This window comes from Nelumbo lutea, chromosome 8 (genome assembly GCF_056320005.1).
Source record: "Nelumbo lutea isolate HS-2025 chromosome 8, American lotus-T2T, whole genome shotgun sequence".
Taxonomy (NCBI): domain Eukaryota; kingdom Viridiplantae; phylum Streptophyta; class Magnoliopsida; order Proteales; family Nelumbonaceae; genus Nelumbo; species Nelumbo lutea.
In genome coordinates, this window is record NC_142691.1 from 6,762,425 (window position 1) to 6,785,495 (window position 23,071).

The following is a 23,071-nucleotide window of genomic DNA, read 5'->3' on the forward strand; positions in this document are numbered from 1 at the left end:
ATTTGGTTTTGAGAAGTTGGAGTTTGAACATCGCATAGATCAGGGCCGTTAGAAAGGGAGTTGGCATGAAAAATTGTGGATCTTTGTAGTTTAATCATGGAAACTGATGTGTAATTTGGTTGTAGTTTTCAAAGTCTAGGGATGATGTCTGATTGGACATTAATATTGATCTCAAGGTTATTATTTGTCTTGTGGATTATGTCAGAAGAAGGTATTTTGGGTTTTGGAAAGTCTCAAGTTGATTTGGTTGTGCTTCTAAGTTTTTGGGGTGTAAGAGGGGGTACAAAGAGGGAGGGTGAAGGGATTGAGCAAAAATTAGGTGCTAAAAATATTTAAAACCATTTTGGATCGGTCCAATTCAATGACTGGATCGTCTAATTTGTTTAAATTGGTTCCAACCAAAACCTGATTCATTGACACATGTATTCTAATCTTCTACTAATAAACTAGATATTGCTTCAATCCGACCTAATTCAATATAAACCTATGATGGACTAGGTCCAATCCAATAAATACTTTGAATCATTAAGTTTAAATTGGTTCAATTCAATATGTTTTATTCATCGGTTCAATATGTTCAAATTGATTTTGATTTGGATTGGGTTCAACCCAAAACTAGTCAATTGACACCCTTATTTAGTGAGGAGGGTATCATGATATGATGAGATCAATCATACCCCAACCTAATGTCCAAGTCAAAGAATTGAAACCCAAACCCGACAATATTCCTAAATAAACCTGAGCGAGGTTTTCGAAACCATCGTTGACCTGGATTGTCAGTCCGAGGACTATCTAGGCAAGTGGTTCCATTTTACCCTAAACCCAGTTTTTGGTCAAAAACCATTGGAAAAATCAACAAACCGTTGACTCAGGCCCTCAATCCATCAACCCTTTCAACATTTTTGACCAATTTTCATTTTTAATTATTTTTTATTTTTTAATTTATTTATCAGAATGGACCATTCATTTGAACCGAATGATTGGACCGTTGAGCCGGAAACCGGTGACCAGAACGGTTCCGTTTCCGGGTCGTTTTTTAAAACGTTGAATCTTATTACCTGACTCAAACTTAATCGGATTTACATCGATAATTTTTTGACATCCATAACCACATCGCACAGGATTGATCACGTGAGGTTTGTTTGGTGGGACCGGGCACCCAGCTTCTCCCGAGAGGTGAACTGTGGACAAATTATTAATTAACCGCAGATGGATAAATTGAAGAAACGGAATATTAACGGCGTCTATGATGACGGCAAGATCCATTAACGTCGTCCAGTACTTAGGTGCCATGTCTGCGATTTCCAGGCTTCAAGCGTCTAACCCCTAAACGCTGTAAAGTTTTCCGTAACGAGAGGAGATATGGAGAAACTATTTAGAACGGTTAGATGGGCAACGGACGGCCGATGTTGTTCGATTTTACAAGTGGTGAGACAGTTGAACAATAACGGAGAAAAAGGGAGGGAGCAACGGGGGACGGAGGGTATAAAATCTGGTTTGGAAGGGAGAGAGGGCATTTCGTTCCATCAGAAGCTCTCTCCAGTTTTTTGCCGCACTCTGTCTCTCTTTCTCATGCTCTCAACATTTTATTTTCTCGATTCTTCAAGTCTGAGAGACTAAAACAAAAGATTGTGGAGAGGGAAGCAAAAATAGAAGAAAGTAAGAGGAATTGGATTCTAAAATGGCGAAATTCTTTTGTTCTTAAACGATCAGGAGTTCTTCTTCCAAGTTTTTGTCATTAATTTATGTTTTCCTGGAGTTTTGTGCCTAGATAACTAAGAGAGAAAGAGGAATAAGATTGAAACATCGTTAATTGTGGAGATTTTGCTGTTCTTTGATGATTTTTCAGAGAATAGGGGAAGAATCCGAATTCATAGGTTTGTTTTGCAGAACAGAGTTCATTTTCGTATTTGACTTCTTTAAATGACGCTGTGTAAAGAACTCTCGTTTTCATTTTTCTTTTACTTTTGGTTTTACAGTTACATTTCGAGGAGATAGGAGAGGTTGCCAAGAGAAATTTGAGGTCTGTCTCAGAAAACAGAGTATAGTACCTCGCAAAATTTCTGGTTCCGATGATTCCGAATCTGAGATTGTGAGGTATAGAGCCCACCTTGCAGGCTCTCAAATATTGCAATTTTTTAGATGTCTGGTCCTGATCTCGGTTTGACAGAGTTGGGAGACTAAGAACTGAGAAGAGATTGTATTCAATTGCGATTTTTTTAATAATGAATCCGAGACTTCTCTTCTAGAACGATGGAAGAAATTGAAGTGAAAAGCCTATTGATTCGAGGTGAAGTTATGATTTTTTGCAGCGCTGAAGATCGGTAGAGGGAATATTGCGGTCACGTGAAATGAAACTCCTCTGACCTTTATTTCATTTGTTCCCTTCTCTTCCCCTACTTCACTGTCGTATAGTGGTTGAAAGGATTCGGATTTCCGTGGGTAGAACTCAATTCCGAAGCAAAGATTCTATACACAAAGTTCATACTTTCAGCCGTTCAGGTAATGTGATTATTTCAAGGTTTCAACGATTTCCCCTTTCTCTTTCTCTGGGTCTGTCATCACCATATCACCGGAAATTGCTCTTTTTGTTTCTTTTTTCTTTTTATTTTCTCCCTTGATTGGAGCAGAGATACAAAGACTGAAATCTAGTTCGTGCTCTTAGATTTTTGGCTTTGCATCAATAGTTCAATCTGTTGTTTTCTTTAATTTGTTCATTATTTGTTCTTTTTGTAGTGCAAGCTTTGGAGATTTTCATCTGGATTTGTTTTATCAAATGTCTCAAATCCTCCTTGGTTCTTTTATCATGCTCACCCTTGCTTGCATTTGAGGGAGTCCCGTTTTGGAAAGCCATTGGTTTTATTAAATTTTCAACTAAAATTGAAGATATTGGAGAAAAACTTTTGATTTGATCCTATTTGTATCTCTTATTTTTCTGCCTCTATTCGAGTTGGAGATTTATTCAATTTTGTTTTGGGGTTTCTTGGCCTGCAAAGTAAGGAGACTGGTTGCGACTCTGCGAGGCTTAGAAAAGAAGCAAAACAAAAGAAATGCGTGGGAGAGAAACGCCAGCGAAGTTAATTGTTTCCAATTAATTTATTTCATTATATGTCTATGTAGAAAGAAAAAGAAGAGATGGAAAGGGAGGCAATGAAGAACAACGGAGAAGGAGTGTGTAGAACGAATCCAGTGACGACGACGACGACGGACTTCGTGTTGCAGTGGGGAAGCCGGAAGCGACTACGGTGTATGAAGATTCAGGCTAAAAAAGGCGAGTCCACTGATAATAGGACCACGGTTCGAGTAGACCGGCGCGTCGTTAGAATTGAGAAGGATAGTTCAAACCGCGCAACCACCATCTCCACCAACAGTCGTCGACTTCCGCCCTCGTCGCCCCCACCGCCTCCAAGCTATCGCATCCTCAGGTACCCCTCACCTCCGCCTGTGTTTTTTTTATGGATCATTTCTGTTCGTTCCGTTTTGGTTTTGGTCTTTTGGAGAAAGAAACTTGCTTACATGATCTGATGCAACTGGCTTTAGATACGTGTACCCTATTTATTTATTATTCCGTTTGCATGATCTGATGTATAAGAAATCAGCTACGCCAGTCTCCAAGGCGGCTCTTGGGCTAAAATCGTGAGATTACAGCCTTCGATGTTTGATTTGGGCCCACCTTAACGTCATTTCACCCCATTCAAGGTGGGGCCGCAGCAATATATAAAGGTGATTGACGGTTTAAGCTCAATGGTCAATGCTACGCCAATGGAAGTAGCTGATTTTTCTCGAAGGGCGGGTTGCTCTTGGTCTCATGATCCCCTTCTTCCTATGTCATGTTGTCGTCTTGTAGGGCGTGGTCTGGTTCATCCGGTCTGATCCTGGGTTTTGCTTTTATATTGTAAAGATGTAGAGGTGGGGCACCGGATTACTGAGGTAGGAGTAGGGCCCGTAGGGGTGGGGGTTTGAGGTAAAAAAGTAAAAACAGAGTCTATTGTCTTCACCTAATTTTGTTAAGAAATGTTAATTGTACTATTGTGAGATGTCGGTGATTAAGAACAACCCTAGGTTAGTCAATTTATTTACCCATCAAAACTGGAAAGTGAAAAGCAAATCTTTATTAGCAATCCTTGCGGCTAGCGGTGGCGCACCTGACTACCTTCCCTCTTTACTCTGTCTGTGACTGTGTCAGTGACTCAGTGTGACCTGTTCTATTTTGTAAACGGTATCCTTAAGTGATTTCCTTCTTTCTCCTCCGTTCAAAAACGGTATGGATCAGGATCAGGTCATCCGATATTGTTGAAATTCTGACGTCAATCCTCTATTCCCCCCGAGGTACTACCATTGGTGTCTGTACTATGTTGTTTACTTCTGTTTGCGCGTCGTGGGTTGTCTGCGCCATGAAACCGTGGTGGCGTGGTTTGTGGGAGCCACTAAAATAGGAATGGCAACGGGCGGGGTATTTCCCGTCCCCGCCCGGATCCTGAAATTAACCTTATCCCCTGGTTCTTGTCTGGGATAAAATTATTCTTTCATCCCTGATTCTCGATAGGCATGGTTTCTCATAAGAAATCGAATCTTTAAATTTTTTAAATAATAATATATTTTTAAAAAATAAATATATTTATTATAAATAATGTTTTTAATATATTTTGATATATTTATATATATATAATATAATAATATATATTTATAAGTATATTATTAATCTCCGTTTCCATTCCTGTCCCATGGATCGAGAAGTCAGATCCTTACCATCCCTACACTAAATCGTCCAGCAACTCATTTTTGAGGATGTTATGGGCTAAAACCGTAAAATCACGGCCTTTGATGCGTTCCGCGACCCGCCTTATTATCACTTCTGCATCCCATTTCCACATGGGGCCACATCAATACATCTAGAGGGCCGTCCGTCATTCACGGTTTTTATGACTTTATCCCAGGTTTTGAGTGTTATGATTTATGAATTACATATAACTCTACAAGCAAGTAGTGTCTCACGTGTCATGCGATAGTTTGGCCCTTTCAATTCCATTCATCTAAACACAGTAAAACGAAATAAATGATCTAACACCGTTTCTGACTTCTGAGAGTCCGGAACTCCGGATCTCCCTTTGAATTTGCAGCAAATGCTTTTTTTTGGACATTGGACCTAAGGCTTCTGTTTTGTTTTTCCGTTATTTCCCTTTCTTTACGTGAACCGCGGTCAATCTCATTTTAGCTGCATCCAACTTACATTCTGGAGGCTCAAGTGGGTTTTGATTTGGACACGTACTTTGGGCGCAGCTCAGAGTTAAAAGAGCTTACGTCTATCCAACGGCTGCTGCAGTCTGTCACTAAGCGGCGGGCAGCAATCCCCTGGCATTGTCACATCGCGAATGTGTTGTTGCATTGCCTTGCTTTCTATTTTTTATTTTATTTTTTTCGAAGTCTCTCTTCCAAATATCCGACCCAAAATCTTCTTTATTCTTTGGTGTACGGCATAAGAAAATCAACCATAGGAAAGAAGGGCCGAGCGAGAGAGAGATAGAAGAGTTCCATCTCCTTATCTTCTTTCTTCCACGCGAAAATGAACACCTCATCGACATTCTTACAAGTGTTTTTAGGCAGCGGCCATCGATCATCGAATTAGTCACTCTCCTTCAAGGGTATTTCTGTAATTTTGTTCATAGAAAAGATTAGGAATTTATGATTCCAGATTCCAGAATAATATAATAATAATCAATGTAGTCGAACCCACCCCCACTTTTTTCTAATGTTTCTGGTTCGTACGTGATATGCGTATTATTTTGTGTTTGCTTCAGGAATTCGGAACCGTCTTGTGGCATGAAAGGGCAAAGCAACGGCGTAAGGAGCTCCTTCTCTTCTCTTGACAGAGGAGATGAGAGAGCGCAGGATAAGAAAGCGAACAACCATAACCATAGCAACAGCAACCACAGGAACGGCGACGATCATAATTATGCTATAGCCGGAGCGTCGGCATCCTCAGAGACGGCGCATGATAATAAGAAAGGGAATTCGTCGTCAGGTAGCGATGCGATCCCCGTTTGGCCTCCCAAGTTCGTGATTTCCCTCACCAACAAAGAGAAGGAGGAAGATTTCTTAACCTTTAAGGGGTCCAAGCTCCCACAGAGGCCCAAGAAACGAGCCAAGTTCATCCAGAGAACCCTCAACGTAAGCCCCCCTCACCTTCTCAGTTTTTTTTTTTTTGTTATTTATTTTCAAGATCTGCATATATTCCTTAGCCGAATATTAGACAAAATGAATAAAACTGGAAAAATGGAAAATACATGATTTTGTTGTTCGTTTTTTCCTGCTGGGAAATGCGAAAAAGCTCATTTCTTCTTTTCTTTTTTCCGATCTGATTTTATTTTGTGTTTAATTGCTTATACCTCCTCGGTTTTACTTTTTCAACCCCTTCACTAACCTGCCGTCAGCTTTTTTTATTTGAAGGAAGCTAACTAAAGTTTTCAGTCTTAAGGTGAAAAGTAAAACTGTGTTTAAAAATCACAAATGCCGTTACTTTTATCAATTTCAAAAATAAAACTGACATTTCATTATCTATAAAATTTTGTAAAATATTATATCGTATTATGCTCGCGGTCAAGGCCGAAACCGGATTCAGTCAGTGCGGTATCGGTTCGAACAACTGTTAGAGTCTTGCATTGGGAATATATTTTCATCAAATAAAACATATATATAAATACGGAGAAGTTTCCGATGCAAGCCTGTAAAGGCTGTTCGAACGGTGTTTCAATAGGACTTGCACTGATTGAAGCTGATCTCGGTGAAGGCTAGCGGGATACGACATACAACTGAAAAGTAAACGTGAGGAGGGTCTTAAAGTTTGACCGAAACTACAGGGGACGTAGAAGTAATTTATCCCTTTTTATTATTGTATCTGAATTCTGAATGCGGATGCCTCGGCGAAACTGCTGCAGCTGGCATCGTTTTCTTTCGGGGGTGGTTGTTTGGGCATCCCACAGAAAAGACAAATTAAGGGGAGACGTTGGTTGCATTAGATGATCACTTCTGTTTTGTGGATCGTCAAATAATGATCACTTGTTTTAAGCCGTCCAAGTTAAATTCTTTGACTGCACGGGCTAATGTTCCATGCTCGCAAAGGCTCGTGACATTGGCTGTTGCAGCATTGTAAATTGTACGGTCTAGACTGCTGAAGGAAGCAATCAAAACCTGTCATGGACTGTTTCTTTTGATAATAGTCATGGACTGAATTGAAATTTAGGATGAGTGCAACAGAAAATTAAAGGAAGGTGTAGGGAGATCCCGACCTGTAAACCAAACAATAAAAACGTAAAGCGACGATGAACTGATCGAAACCCTAAAGTCCAAAAGTGCATCCGAAAAGCAAGAAAAAAAAGGGCGTGAATAGAGTCCCACTATCTGCGCCTCCGGATTTCGATCGTGTTATATAAATAATCTGAACTGTCATCGACTCATCATCATCATGATTCATAAATAAATAAACTGGAAGCTGCAGATAAGTTACTTCATTGTATTTTTGTAGAAAGGAAAACGATTAAAGAAAGGAGCAGGAGAGCAATTTGGTGTTGAGATGTCAACCATCAGACCGGAACCTAGCACCTAACACAATATTATAAAACACGTGGTTTTCCAAATTCCAATCCGACGGTTGAAAGCTCTTAGTTGTTATAGATGGGTCAGGTGTGATTTTTCGTGAATGGTTTTGTTTTTTGTAGCTTTGTTTATTCGTAATATAATTAACTTGTGTGCAGCTTGTGTGCCCTGGATCATGGTTGTGCGATCTTACCCTGGAGCGGTACGAGGTTAGAGAGAAAAAGATATCTAAGAAGGTAAACTATTTTGTACTGTATTACTAGAAATTAGCAAAACCTAATTGATGGAAGTCTCACTGATCACAAGTATCTTCAATGCTTATACCAGAGACCAAGGGGCCTGAAGGCAATGGGGAATATGGATAGCGAGTCGGAGTAAACATAGCCAGAAGGAAGACAGAGGTAGAGAGACGACAGAGGAAGTCCGTCCGTGTTTTTCAAGAAGGGTCAAGCCAAGGGTTCGAGATAATGGTTGGGTTAGGTTTGGTAGGTGGGTGGGTCACTTTTGGATGTAAATTACTATTAATATCTCAAATCTCAATGCGTTGACCGACTCTGTCCACTTTTGGCTTTCATCCTTCTGTTCTGCTACAATTTGGTAAGGATGGGATGGGGATGAGCAAGTTTTGGTTTCATGTGCGGATGAAAGTGTGTGGGCTGTGGCAGAGCAAGTGAAGAACCATGAAATTAGAGATCACCTCCTCGTTTGCCAGAATATTCAATATTGATATCCGACCTTTTCTCTCCTAACTCATCTTTTACGCTTGGATAAGAGCTACCAGTGCTGCTTAAAAAATGAAAAACAAACGCACACGCACTAGCGAAGGATCGAATATCCGAGGCTTTAAATGGATCGGGTATCCAATGGGTTGGATATGGTTTTATTTGATACCAATATAAATATTATAATCTGAGCTTTACTCTATCTTCAAAATGGCATCTTCCACTGTTTCCAGCGTCCCGCTGATTCTGGAAGCGGATGAAAGGCAAGAGGAGGAGAAAACCATGTTCAATGCGCACGATGTGAATGAAATGAAGGCAGCATGCCCATTTACCATAAATTACAAGTGCTCATATGCTACTACAAGGAATTATATGTGGTGTAGTGTGTTGTATACAGAAGATTTATACAAAATAGATGGATGCTGATGGTGCGCAATACGGTAGGTCCTAACTGTCAACGATCTTGTTTTTGATTAGAGCAACGGGGAGCCTGAAACAGAGAAGATGAGGGAACTTTGGGGGAAAGCCGGTGAGATTGTTCCAAAGTTCAAGTTAATATTCTCTCAAAGCCAAGAAAAAAACCAGATGACGCGAAATTCACATACCTTGTTGTTGGGGGGTAGGGGGCCTTTTATAATAATTTCGCACACTCACTCTAAGGCTTCTGTCAGGTCAGGTATGATTACTTCTGTGCTTCTGCCAGTTCGGGCGTCACCCCTTCTGCTGGGGCAGAACCGCCACTACTCCTTGTCGGAGTCGTCTCTATAACTGGAGATGGCCGTGGCAAGTGGCGGTGGCATGCGGCCGTTTGAAATGTGGCTGTCAAGCGTCAAATCCCAAGTCAGTTAGGTGCGCCACCCCTGGATACGAACTTCCTCGGTGTCAGGCATGGTACGATTGTTCAGTTTGGCGTCCTAGGGGCGAGGTGCTGGAGTGGTGAGCGAGGTGAAGTCTTGAGTTCGACAGAGGTGTATCCCAAATTGCCATGGGGCAGACCAGTTCGGGTTACTGCCCTTTGTGCTTGGCTCGGGGCCCAAGGGAGAGTTTGGGCTCTTAGTAGGGAGTTCAGGCTCCTAGTTCCTCCCTATGGTGCTCGCGCCTTGGGTGCACTGTTGCGCCAAATTGTTGCCTTTGCCATGTGTTGCGTAATTACGAGGTCGGGCCAAATCTTCCTTCATCAATTGCCCTTCACTCCTCATGCTAAGGGTCTTGCCCAAGCGCGTGGAGTTCGCGAGGTGGTAGGTGGATTTGTCCCGTACTTCGAATTTTGATAGCGCTAGGTGCGTTTTTGGAGTTCTTTGGGTTTCTCGAGCGCCCAAAAGGCGGGAGACGTGCCTACCTGCTTACCAATGCTGACAGACGTGGCGGCGCGCGCTTATTTCAAATTTCAAAAAAGCACATCGCTGGGAGACGTGACGGTGGGTCTTTTCAAATTTGAAAAAATGCGCCGCTACCGTTTGAAAGGCGAGGAGACGTGCGCTGGCGCTCTGTCAGTTTCAGAAAGACATGCGCCGTCGTCTTGTCAGTTTCAGAAAGACGTGCACCGGTGTTTTGTCAATTTCAAAGCGACGTGCGCCAATCACGTCTCGGCCTCACGGGACGTGCGGTCAGCACGAATGCGGGCCGTCGGATTGTCTCTGATCTGCACTGTTGGTTCTCGGTTACTGTGGGTATAAATAGTGGGGACCCCAGTTGCTTTGTCACTTCTGCGTTTTGCTTCTTGAGCTTGCGTCCAAGTTTCAGCTTGTGTCCAGGCTTTTAGTTCGCCTTCAAGGTTTTTTGCTTGTTTCAGTTTCCGAAGTCTGTTCAAACATTTTTTCGGGTGAGTACTTTCCTGGAATCAACCTTTTCTCCTTGATGTCTAGCTTGGATAGCTCAGATGGTTCTTCAAGTTGGTCTGATGCAGGTTCTACGAACCGAGTTGCATCCCCCGATGGCCTTAGCGAACCTGAGGTAGAACTTGAGGAAGAGTTTGAGCCCGTAGGCCGAGCCGCTTTGGGCAGTTTGGCGTCTACCTCTCATCGAGGTTGGATGTTAGACAGGTTTGGTCCTTCGACCATGACGCCAGAGGGGCTCCAATACCTTATTACCTTTTACAACTTGCCTAGGGGGTACACCTATTTCATTCATTCGGGTAGCTTTCCTTGGGAACACGATCCTGAGGAGATCGTGATATTCCAGGAGCAGCTCACTACGGGGCTGCGATTGCCTTTCCACCCCCTTTTTGTTGAGGTTATGAATCACTTCGACGTTACTGTCGGTCAGTTTCACCCGAACTCCATTCGTAACTTGGTGGGGACAATCTCCCTATTTTGCGAACAGGGCTTTCCTTTAGACTTGGAGGTATTTTCTTCTATCTTAATGCTTAAGAAACAAGCGGGTCCCCTTCCCGGGCGTAGGCAGACATATTACCTGTCCCCTCGCCCGGGTTTTAAGCTCTTGCACGAACTTCCCAACAAGGTCCCAGCGTGGAAGCGGGACTACTTCGGGGTGCGATGTGTACTAGGGTGGCCTTTTCAGATCGGGTGGGGGATGGCCACCCTTGACTCCGGTGTTATGCATGATAAAGAGACGGTGAAGGGTCTTCGACAATGGGCACGGCTAGGGCTAAAATGCCATCAGTACCTGATGGAGGCCAAGCTCATTGCGGCTGGCCTGAGTTCGGGTAGGTTCATTGCTCAAAGGTTTCTTGTTTTGCTTTGTTCTTTCATTTTTTCTGATGCCAAACTCTTTTTTGCAGGTGTGATGGACTCAAAAAGGACTCGCGGTGGGCACCTGTTCCAAGGCATGAAGAGGAGGAAGCGAGTCACCAAGCGAACTCGTGCCGAGTTGCCCCAGGATAAGGAGCCTCATGTACCAGACTACACGTCAGAGGATCCGCCCAGGGAGCCCGAGGTGGCTCCTCCAATGCAAGAAGCGGCAGGGGCCCCTTATGCCGAAACTACTCACACGGGAGCTCCCGCCTACTCTAGTGCTCCCGCTTACTCTGGGTCCGCTTATACGCGAGCTGGGCCCTCAGGCTCGGGAGCCCACGGGGAATTCAGAAGCGTGCTATTGTCGAACTACGCTCTTCAGAAGTGTAGGGAGGCCACCTTCCCTGAGGAGATCGCGGTGTGGATTGATCTTCCTTTGAACCAGGTCGCTTGTCGTGCTGCTACTCATGCTATGGTGGTGAGTCAGATTTCTTGTCGGGCTTCTTTACTTTTACCCCTCTTGCTATCGTTCTCTTAATCACTTGTTCTTTCCTTTTGGTAGGTGAACTCTTCTATCCATGCCTTGGCGGCCTAGGTGGAGAGGAGCTCGAGGCATGCGCGAGCTGCCGAAGAGGCTTTCCGTGCTGCCGAGGCGACTTCTCGAGCTGCTGAGGAGGCTGCTCACGCTGCTATGGCCAGGTAGGCGAGTTCTTAGAGAGATGTCGAGGCCATGGGGGTTGTTGTGAAGCACATGGCGGACCTAAGGTTGGATCTACAGCATCAGGTTGGGTACCTTCAAGAGGACATTAGGGAGAGGACGCAGATCTTTTCCCAAGGCATCGAAGATGCCAAGAAGAAGGCCATCGACGAGTACATCGCCTCGCCGCGCTTTGATGACCTGATGGTGGATTCGTACAGAAGGGGTTTTAAACTGAGCCGGTGGATGATCCGGAACACGTACCTCGAGCTCAATATCAGTGCCATATCCACTTCACGCATAACTCAGGAGATGGCCAACGCTATTGATGGTGAGCTAGATTTCGAGGGCGAGGCAGGACCTTCAGGTGTCATTGAAGTGCCTTCTGATAATAAAGAAGTAGCTCCGGGCTTGTGAAAATGCAATTTTTTTATCAAATGTACGCTTCCTTATCTTGTAAAGGAATGGACTTTTCTTTTGGTTAAGTGTTGGTTGTTCTTTCTCCCGAACTGACCATATGCCTGATCTGTTTGTTGCCCGGGTTACTGCACTCGCGCGACCTGCTTTGATGTTTAATCTTTCTCCGCTTTGCCTGAGTCTTTGGCTGCCTTTTCTTTTCTTTCCTATGCCAAGGTTCTTTCGTTAGCTTGGCATCCTGGCCCTTAGGCTTTGGTAGCGATTTCATCCACTTCGCTTGGCAGTCTATAGGTAGTATCGCCTTAAGTTGACGATGTTCCACACTCGGGGTACTTGTTTGCCTTCTAAGGTTTCGAGCTCGTATGCCCCCTCGAGCGCTTTCTTTACTCTGTAGGGCCTTTCCCAATTTGGTCCAAGTTTGCCCACGCCAAGTTCGGGCACCATAATCTTACGGAGAACCAGGTCGCCGACTCGGAAGCTCCGCTTCTTTACTATGGCATTGTAGTACCGAGCTACTTTATGCTGGTAGGCCGTTGTCCGAATGTGCGTGAGGTCTCTTACCTCATCTAGTAGGTCGAGGTTGGTACATAACTCATCTCCGTTTGTCTGATCGTCAAATGCTTCTAGTCGCAGTGTAGGTATTTCGATTTCCGCTGGGATTACCGCTTCGGTGCCGTAGGTGAGGTTAAAGGGGGTCTCTCTCGTGGCGGTTTTTTGTGTAGTTTGGTGAGCTCAAAGAACACTTGGTAGCTTGTCTGTCTACAACCCTTTAACTCGGTCTAGTCGTGCTTTCAGTTCATAGAGAATGGCTCTGTTCATTACTTATGTCTAACCATTTTCCTGCGGGTGTGCGACCGATGTGAAGTTCTGACGAATTCCCATATTTTGGCACCATTCTTGGAACTTGATATCCTCTAACTGCTTGCCCTTGTCGGAGATCAGTACCCGACGTAGCTCGAAGCGACATACTATGCTCTTCCAAAAGAAGTTCTGTATGTTTCAGGTTGTAACTGTTGCCAGAGGTTCCACTTCTATCCATTTTGTGAAGTAATCTACTGCCACCACTAGGAACTTTCTTTCACCTGTTGCTGGCGGGAATGGCCCTAAGAGGTCGATGCCCCATTGCACAAAGGGCCATCTAGTGAGCTATTTTAGGTTGGAAGCAAGCTGATGGTGGATATTGGCGTGCTTCTGACACTTGTCGCATTTTTTGATGAGCTCGACGACTCCTGCCTTCATCGTTGACCAGTAGTATCCTTGTCGAAGTGCCTTTTGGGCGAGGACTCTGCCCCCAGGTGTATGCCGCACAGTCCTTCATGAGTGTCACGGAGTACGAGCTCGGTTTCGACAGATCGCAAGCATCGCAGGTAGGGTAGCGTGTAGGACCATCGGTACAACCGTTCGTCTATTATGACGTATTTGGCTGCCTGGCACTGCACCCTCTTGGCTGCATTGCGGTCCACAGGGAGGGTTCCGTCTAGCAAGAAGCTCGCGATTGGGTTGATCCAGCTCAGCTCTGCTTCAAGGACGAGAGCGACCTCCTTTGCCCCACCGAGAATGCTAGGCCAAGGTAAGTCCTCTATGTACACGGTTCTCATGGTGTTTTGATTCGTGCTGGCTAACCGGGACAAGGCGTCGACCTCAGTGTTCTCTGACCTCATGATTTGCTTGATGAAGTGTGATTGGAAGTTGAGTAGAGCCTCCTTTACTTTTGCCAACTATGCGATCATGGAGAGCTCGCATGCTTCGTATTCGCCCATAACCTAGTTGACCACGAGCTGTGAATCACTGCAAACAACTATGTGCTTTGCTCTTACCTTTTGCGCTAGGTTCAGCCCGGCTATTAGTGCATCGTATTCTACCTCATTGTTGGATGCCGCAAACTCAAAGCGTAATGCGTATTCCAATTTCGTGCCACCCGGGCCGCATCGGACTTTTCTAGCCCCGCTGCCTTGTTGGTTCGAGGAGCCGTCTACGTGAAGGATCTAGGGCTCCTCATCCCAGTTTGCAATTGGCTAACTAGGAGAGATGCCACACTGGCTGCTATTTCACGGGGTTCAGACTCTATTGGCTTGGGAGCTTCGGGTTCACCCAAACTGGGGATCTCGGGTTTAACCGGCCCAGGGTCTTCGAGGCTGAACGTGCACTCGGTGATAAAATCTGCTAAGGCTTGGGCCTTAATGGCAGTTCACGGCTTATACTAGAGGTCGTACTCGCTGAGCTCGATGGCCCACTTCGTCAGCCGACCGGAAACCTCGGGCTTGAGTAAGACTTGTCTTAGGGGTTTGTCAGTCAAGACGATGACGGTGTGAGCCTGGAAGTATGGACAGAGTTTTCGTGCTTCAATTACCAGTGCGTATGCTAGTTTTTCTATCTGCGGGTATTTCGTCTCTGCTCCCTGTAGAATTTTACTAACATAATAGGCGGGCCGCTGGACCCGATCTACTTCTTTTCTATCTGCGGGTAGCTCGTCGAACGCGAGCTGGCAGTCTCGGGTCCATTCGAACCCTTTTCCTTTGATCGCCTTAAAGAATGGGAGACAGCGGTCTGCCGATTTGGACATGAAGCGGCTGAGAGCGGCTATGCGACCATTTAGCCTCTGAACCTCGTTTACTTTTCGGGGTGGTCTCATATCTAGGACGGATTTTTTCTTGTCCGGGTTGGCCTCAATACCGCGTCGGTTGACAATGTACCCTAGGAACTTACCTGATGTGACACCGGAGACACATTTGTTGGGGTTCAGTTTCATGCTAAATTGACGTAGAATTTGGAATACAGAATCCAAGTCTTGTATTAATTCCTGTGAGAATTGCGTCTTGACGACCTTGTCGTCTACATAACATTCTATTTTCGTGCCAATTAAGGGTAAAAAAAGCTTATATACAAGTCTTTGGAAGGTCGCCCTAGCATTTTCAGTCCGATCGGGATTGCGACTGTTTCCTCTATGGGCGATGCTCGTTCCTCTCCCTGCTCCATAGGCCGCTCCAGTTCAAAGTCGTCGGCTGCCTTGGTTTTTCCCTTCAGGGCGACAACATAACACTTGCGGGACTCAAGCCGGTCGCCCCGCGTTACCCCCACACCAAAGTCTATGGGGAACTTCATTGTCAGATAGTAGGTGGAGACCACTGTCCGCAGAATATGTGTAATTAGCCGCTCTATTATGGCATTGTATGGGGAGGGGCCGCGACCACCAGGAAATCGTGGTTGATTCTGACCATGCAAGGCCATGTGTCGACTTCCACAGGTACCGTTATCTTCTCGAGGGGCCTAACTTCCTCTCCGCTGAAGCCCACCAGAGGAGTGTTTGCGGGCTTTCGCTCGCTTCTCTGCAACTGTAGCTGGTCAAATGCCGATTTGAAGAGGATGCCTGCCGAACTACATGAGTCCACAAGTACGTGCCAAACTTTGAAGTCGCTGATCCTTAGTTTTATGACGAGTGCGTCATCATGGGGGTAGTGGACACCTCGCGCATCGTCTTTAGTGAAAAAGATCGGTTCTTTTGTCTTTGGCCTCTTTGGAGGGTTTTGTTCTTCTTGGGCTGCCTCGCGAACTGACGTCCGTGTTGTTGCTGAAGTGCACCATGCTACCACCGAACCTCCCACTATCACATGGATGGTTCCCCGAACTGGCCTCTCTTCTAGCGGCTGTCGCCGTAAAGCTTCGGCGGTTTGCTGTTGGATTCGGGGGCATCCTTTCCTTGCTCCCCTTGCTGACTTGCCTTATTATTATTATCATTATATTGTACAAAATTTCTCAAGTATCCGCGATAGATGAGTCCCTCTATCTCGTCCTGGAGATTATTACACTATCGGTACTATGACCGTGATCTCTATGAAAACTACAGTACGGATTTTTATTTTTCTCGTTTGGATTCCCCTTTGGGCAAGGTGGCCACTTTACGTATGGGGTGTCTTTGATCGTCATCAAGATCTCGGTCCGCCTCGCGTTTGATGGCGTGTAATCTGTCCGAACTGCTAAAGGAGCTTGGGACGACTGGCTTGGCTTCGCCTCCTGGGCCAAGTTTCTTCTATCACTTGGGTTGGAGGGCTCACCTTCTCTTTTCATTTTCTCAACCCCGCCTTCGGTCCTTTTGTTGATTTCTTCCTCTGTTCTCATGAACTCGTCTGCGAGCTTGAGGAATTCGGCCACGGTTGCGGCTGGCTGGCTACCATGTGCCATTTGAACTCCTTGTGCATTACTCCTCTCTTGGCCGCCGCGAGCTGTTCCGCGGGGTCTAATTGCGGTATATGCAAGCACGCTTCATTAAACCGCTTGATGTAGCCCCGGATGGATTCTCCTTCTCTCTGGACTACTCTGAAGATGCTTTCCTCGGTTTTGGGGCACCACTTGCTGGTAATGAAGTGTGCGGTGAAGACCTGCACGAACTGGGTCCAGTTTCTTATTGACTCTGGGGCTTGGTTCCTGTACCAGGTGCGGGCCACTCCCTTGAAAGTGGTGGTGAAGGCCACGCACATGCATGATTCACTGGCCCTAGCGAGGTGCATTTGGGACTAGAAAGCATCGACGTGGTCATTGGGGTCAAAGGACCCATCATACTTGTCCAAGGGTGGGAGCTTGAAGTCTCTTGGCATGAGGACTGTCAGGAGTTCTGATGTGAGGGGGGAAAGAACTGAGAGAATTGGGGTAGCTTTTACCTCATTCGAGCTCGTCTCTTCCTTACCTCTGAGCTTGAGCAAGACACGGGTGGCAGTTTGGCGACTTCGTCGACTTCATCAACGCCTTCGTTATTGAGTGGGCTTGGTATTGGCGCTGCTGGCCTCTGTGTTGCTGAGCTCGATTGGCCCGGAATGTTGGTAGTCTGCTGCTAGGGCGCTGAACTGGTTCTCTGTGAGCGGAAACTCAGGCTTGGAGCGCCGAGGTGCTGACTTTGCGGGCGAGGTTCCTGACCCGCCTGCGAGCTGCGAGGCGGGGGTGATTTTCCTTTCCTTTCGGCTTGGGGATGAGGCCTAGCTATTAGGGGGGTTCTGGAGTTGGGAGGGTTCTCCTCAGTGAGGGTGTCCACCCTGAGGAGAGGCCTTAACCGGCTTCGAAATGGGGTGCCGAGGTGGAAGCAGTGACTGGTTCACGGGTAGCTGAGGGAACTGTTGCTGATAATGGTGTTGAGAGAGGTGGTGTAGTACTTGGTGCTGCTGGAGTTGATGTTGCTGGAATTGTTGCATTGGGCTTGCATTGCCCGTTTGCATTGCATCAGGTCGTTCAATTGGTTTTGGCGGGTCGCCAGTGGGACAGCAGTTGGTTCAGCAAAAGTTGTTTCGATAGGGTGTCGAAGATAGATGTTCAGGGCAGGAAGGTTTAGGGGCGCCACTGCTTGTGGCGCATTCAAGCTGGGGATCCCATCCATCGGAAGGGAGACAATGAACTATCCAATGCACGCCACGGGGACTTGGAGTTGTTCCCTAGTGGTGTTCGTTTCTGTGCCACGTCCGACATTGCTGGAAGAAGCCATGGGTGTTGGAGTTTTTTGGAAGAAGAGGAGGTTATGAGAGTTTTAAAGGGAGGCTTTTAGCAGCGTTCCCGTAGACGGCGCCAATTAATGGTGCGCAATTTGGCCGGTCCTAGCTGCCAACGGCCTTGCCTCTGACTGAAGCAACAGGGAGCCTGAAACAGAGAAGATGAGGGAACTCCAGGGGAAACCCGGTGAGATTGCTCCGAAGCTCAAGTTAGTATTCTTCAAAGGCAAGAAAAAACCAGATGGCGCGAAGTTCACATACCTCGTTGTTGGGGGTAGGGGGCCTTTTATAACCACTTTGTGCACTCACTCCAAGGCTTCTGTCAGGTCAGGTATGATTACTTCTGTGCTTTTGCCAGTTCGGGTGTCACCCCTTCTGTTGGGACAGAACCACCATTGATCATTGTTGGAGCCATCTCTGTAACTGGAGATGGCGGTGGTAGGTGGCGGTGGCAAGCGGCCGTTTGAAGTGCGGCTGTCAAGCGTTAGATCCCAAGTCAGTCAGGTGCGCCGCCCCTGGATACGAACTTCCTCAGTGTCGGGCATGGTACGGTTGTTCAGTTCGGCGTCTTAGGGGCGAGGTGTTGGAGTGGTGAACGAGGTGAAGTCTTGAGTTCGGATAGAGGTGTGCCCCGAACTGCCATGGGACAGGCCAGTTCGGGTTACTGCCCTTTGTGCTTGGCTTGGGGCCTAAGGGAGAGTTCGGGCTCCTTGTAGGGAGTTCGGGCTCTTAGTAGGGAGTTCGGGCTCCTTGTAGGGAGTTCGGGCTCTTAGTAGGGAGTTCGGGCTCCTAGTTCCTCCATATGATGCTCGCGCCTTAGGCGCATTGTTGTGTCGAGCTGTTGCCTTTACCACATGTTGCGTAATTACGAGGTCGGGCCAAATCTTCCTTCATCAAATGTTATTTATAAACTTAAGCTGCCACTCATATAAAAGTTTATTGATACTTTTCATTCCTTTCTAATATCTTTATTTCATAAACCTACTTACACATTAATCTTAACAATTTTTCTAATTTTGTTTTTATATTTGATGTTTTTGAAGGTTTGATGGGTCATGGTTGATGTTATATCGTATATCTCAACTCTAACCCATAACCGAAAGTAAAATAAAATAATCCCCGTAGGTTAAAAGCCTCCCCCAACCTATGTTTTTTTGGCTGAAGGAAGAGACAATGTGTTTCTCTCACCTGAGGATACAACACTACATCATATATGGCCCATCTACAATAGGTCAAATATGGATACACTTTTTTTGAGAAAAGTGGTTCCATCTAGGCATCTACAATAGGTTCAAATATGGATATACTTTTTTGAGAAACGTGGTTAACTTGATTGAGAAAACAGAGATTACATGAGATGATGTACAATCATGTTACACAGGTTATAAAGGCATATTTCTATCACTGTACAAAGAATCCAAACTATCAGCTACAGAGTTTAATTCCCTAGGAATCAAACAAAGGTTTACAGATGAGGAATTTAATAGATCTTTAGCCTCATTTAAATAGTGGGCCAGTCTCCATGGACCTCCTTCCCTCTCCCCTAACCACTTTATCATGTTGTTGGAGTCTCCTTTGATTGTTAGATCAGTGAAGCCTAGGTCTTCCCTCTTGAAGGACTGGGAGAGGAGAATAACACTTTCACTACATTCTGCTGAAGCATGATCATTATGGATATTCCTTTAAAGCTTTCCCAATTCTACACTCACTGATTGTACAAATATATTATATGAGAGATTAAGTCTCCAAGTGATCTAGCTTGCTCTATTATCGAAAATGCGACTGTTTCTTCCTTCCCAAACACCCCACATTACTGCTTGAGCTAATGTATGTTAGTATATTCTCCCCAGTTTACCTAGTTCACTTCCTTGCCATTGTCTAAAGAAATCTTCTGTGTTCGGGGAAAACCTAGCTATACCCCACTTGGACTCACCATTACTGAGACAAATGATACAGTCATGGGGAGAAATGTACAACTTTCGTCCTTTGTGCTTTTTCTGTAATAAATCATAAATCACAGGTGTTTATTTTTCTCAAGCAAGCCTCCCTCACAAAAAAAGAGATTCTAGAGGGTATATGAGCAATCCAAACTCTTCTACAAAGGAACCCATAGTTTGTGTCACCCGATATCAAGGCTCTGAAAAAGGAATTAGATGTGAACTTACCGATTGGATGGAACTTCCATATTTGTTGGTCTTGGTTTGGAGGGGAAACATAGACCTCTCTTAAGGCATGTAGGAATTCAGCAAGACCCTCAATTTGCACATCTCTCAAGTGTCTTCTTAGGTTTAGGTTCCACTCTGAAGCAGAGATTGAGTCTGAAATACAAGAGGCTAAAGTAGCTTCTCTGTTTTGGGAGAGATTGAAAAGACGAGGAAAGCTGTTGGCTAGAGTGTTTTCTCGCCACCAAAACCAAAGATCAGTCCAGAATTTAATAAAGATATCATAAATGGAGCAAATACCTTTCCAACCCAACAGTTGGCGTTCTTTTCGTATTTGCTGATTATGACCGAGGTCCAAAGAGCGTTTGATTCTAGAGGAACAAAACAATCCAATAATATTTGAACATTTCAATTTATGCTTATATGTGCATAAAATTAAAATGTATTATTCATGCCATTTTGTTCATGAAATACAAATTTCAACTTTGTTTCTAGCTTATTTTATTATTTTCATTTAAAATTCACATTTTTAGTTTAATTTATTACTAGTGTTAAACATTGAATCCAATGCATAGTCAAATATTCAATTTGAATCAATATAAATAAATCAAAATTTGATTTAGGAACATATTAAATCCAATCTTGTTACAGTCTTAATTGGAGCTAGGGTTAGCTTGTTTTATTATAGTTAGGGGTGTCCATTGGTCGGGTTGGGTCGGTTTGAGTTATTTTCTTCAACCGATCCGATCTAGTCGGTTTACTTATTGACTAAACCGAAATCGACTGACCCTTAAGCAAAACCAAAACATGAAGGGTCGGTTTATCGGTTTAGTTGGTTTTTATATATATTTTAAACTAAAATATCTATATTTATTTCTTTTTTGTTTTTATACAAAATCAAAATATATATTTAAGTTGATTAGTTTTTATGCAAAACTGATTTTTTTGTCAAAATTTATTTAAATTTAAACAAAATTGAATTAAATATTATACCATTGTATTATATTTGTATTGGTTTTACATTTTTAGTTTTTATCATAAACAACTAATTTTTTTTCCAAAGTTCAAACAAAATACAAATAAAATATATCAACATTTAACATATATGATAGGGATTAATTAATAATTACATGAAAACTGAAACCAAATCAAATTACGGATTTATTTTTCATACAAATTAAAACCGACTGATGATTTAAAAAAACCGACCAACTCAAATTAGATCGGACCAATTTGATCGATTTGACATTTAATGTGAACACCCGTAATTATAATTGTTGAAGTGGTCAACTTAAATAGTTATCAATCAGAACTACCGTAAGGCTTGGAGGCTTTGACACTTAGCATGTGACTATGTATTTAGCATCAATGTTGTTTCTCTATTAAGCATTTTTCAAGCCATTTTAAACAGTTTCAAGTAGCACTCGTACTTTGGGTTCTATGCAATTAACTTATTGAGAAACAACCAAAATGTCATTTCTTGTTGTTTTCTTGTTTTTTCCTATGTAATTCTTAAATGACACCAAATAACATAAAAAATGTGCACAAAGCCCTAAGTACTTTATTGAATTCCAAAGCATTGTTGTTGCTTATTGAAAAAACTATATCGATACCAAACATGACCTTAAACAAACAAGAAACCAACCAGCCCTGTTCACCTAAAAAGTCCAATGAATCACTAAAAAATGACTGTTTGGTTCGACAACCTCTGCTGTCCACAGGGCTCTCCTTGCATGACATATAGCCCATATAGACTCATTATTTCATTAATAACATTGAGGGCATCGTTTTCTATGGGCCAATGTGTCAGGTGAAGAGAGCCCATAAACAGCACATGCTGTCAAATGTGGATAGCCAAAGTTTTCTAACCAAAGGAGCCAATCAACCAAGTTATCTAGGGGAAAATTTGATGTCTACGTTTGACAGCTTGTGCTATTCACAAATGTTGGAGATATGGTTGTATAAACTGAAGTGTGGTGTGGAGAATACCAGCATAGGCTGACGAATTATTGACCATGGACGAACTTTTGATGGGAATTCTGAGCAGGTAAGAAGTAAGAAGGGGGTAGAGATAAGACATAACTGGATTATTTATTTATTTATTTTTGGGTAGAACTAAGAAAGAATTCATTACTGAGAATTGAGAAAGAATTCCCGAGAAATTGCATGTTGGGCTACATTATGAACCCAGAGGTTTAATATAGCATTCGTATTAGATGCATATTAAATTTATATTTCAAGACATCACGCTAAATTTTATTTTTCATTTATTCGCATTTCACAAAATATATTCACCATTACATTCGATAAACCACATCTTTACATCCTAAAATTTGTCATTTCTTAAAGTAAAATATTTTCAGCTTTTTGTTTTGAACCAGGCAAAGCACGAGACAATGCAAAAGCGATATCAACAAAAAGAAATGGTCGATCCATATTTAGGCTTTAGTAAGGCTGGTTCTTGGCACCATCCACTCCCATATGAGGCAGGTGAAGGGATGCTGTCCCCCAAGTCTATTATTATGTCCGGATGTGACCTGTGGGTCTCCCCCTGCATTATATCGCCCACTCGGGTTGGCCTGGTCCAATTGGTATTGTTAGAGTTGGAGGAAATCTAATTTCAATAGTATAGTGATGGGACCTGCCTTTTCTTTTTGTTTATTTTCTTTTATCTTTAATTACATGAGACCCATTTTTGAGAGGAATGCCTTACCTAATAACCACGCTGGGAAATGCCACATTAAAATCTAATTATTGAACAACCTTTTTGATTAGTTAATGTCAATTCAATTGGTTGTTCATGCAATAAATAAGAAAAAAAGGCAAATGCTGGTGTGTATAAAAAAAGTTTTTTCATATATATGAAAATAGCTATTAATGAGAGGATTAGGTTTTTCCTTACCATTAAATTTTCACACCAATCCATGAGAAAAAGAAGATGCTTGATTGGAGCTTGTAAACATTGAAAACTGTTACTTTTATGATTCAAATAAATTGAGTGGTAGCCCGGTTGGTACCTAGACTGGATAGTCCTAGGCCAGAACTGAGGCTTTGTTATCGGCTCCCACTACCACACCCTTGAGAAGACTTGTTAGATTGTTATTGAAAAAGTGTTGTACTATGCCAAGAAAACTTGAAATGCAACCCCTATGGGGTAAAGGCAATAATTCAATACCGAAAAAAAAAATTAAATGCTATTAGGTTTTTTTTTTTTTGTCTTATAGAGTGTCTTCGGTTTCATATGGTCTAGAAAAGAGGTTGTGCGTTGTGTGTAGGGGTGGTCACGAGTCAAGCTCTTTACGAGTTATTCGAGCTC

General features: G+C 43.7%; 2 protein-coding genes across 3 annotated transcripts; both read left to right on the forward strand.

The window, feature by feature from the left end:
* Positions 1 to 1,510: 1,510 nt before the first annotated feature.
* Positions 1,511 to 8,342, forward strand: LOC148842425 (uncharacterized). 2 transcript variants are annotated; one of them, XR_016103526.1, is made up of 7 exons: positions 1,511 to 1,877; positions 1,980 to 2,502; positions 3,121 to 3,425; positions 5,799 to 6,168; positions 7,523 to 7,680; positions 7,752 to 7,829; positions 7,921 to 8,342. XR_016103526.1 is itself a non-coding variant. In XM_088958976.1 (6 exons), the coding sequence occupies exons 3-6, from the start codon at positions 3,136 to 3,138 to the stop codon at positions 7,969 to 7,971; spliced, it is 789 nt and encodes a 262-aa protein (XP_088815102.1). In that variant the 5' UTR covers positions 1,511 to 1,877; positions 1,980 to 2,502; positions 3,121 to 3,135; the 3' UTR covers positions 7,972 to 8,342. The 2 variants fall into 2 exon arrangements, 1 of the variants encoding a protein (XP_088815102.1); XM_088958976.1 differs by lacking the exon at positions 7,523 to 7,680.
* A 1,715-nt stretch (positions 8,343 to 10,057) lies between these two features.
* LOC148842426 (uncharacterized) lies at positions 10,058 to 12,214 on the forward strand. Its single transcript, XM_088958974.1, has 3 exons — positions 10,058 to 10,980; positions 11,056 to 11,486; positions 11,571 to 12,214. Exons 1-3 carry the CDS (start codon positions 10,173 to 10,175, stop codon positions 11,601 to 11,603), a joined length of 1,272 nt encoding a protein of 423 aa, XP_088815100.1. The 5' UTR covers positions 10,058 to 10,172; the 3' UTR covers positions 11,604 to 12,214.
* The last annotated feature ends 10,857 nt before the right edge of the window (positions 12,215 to 23,071 follow it).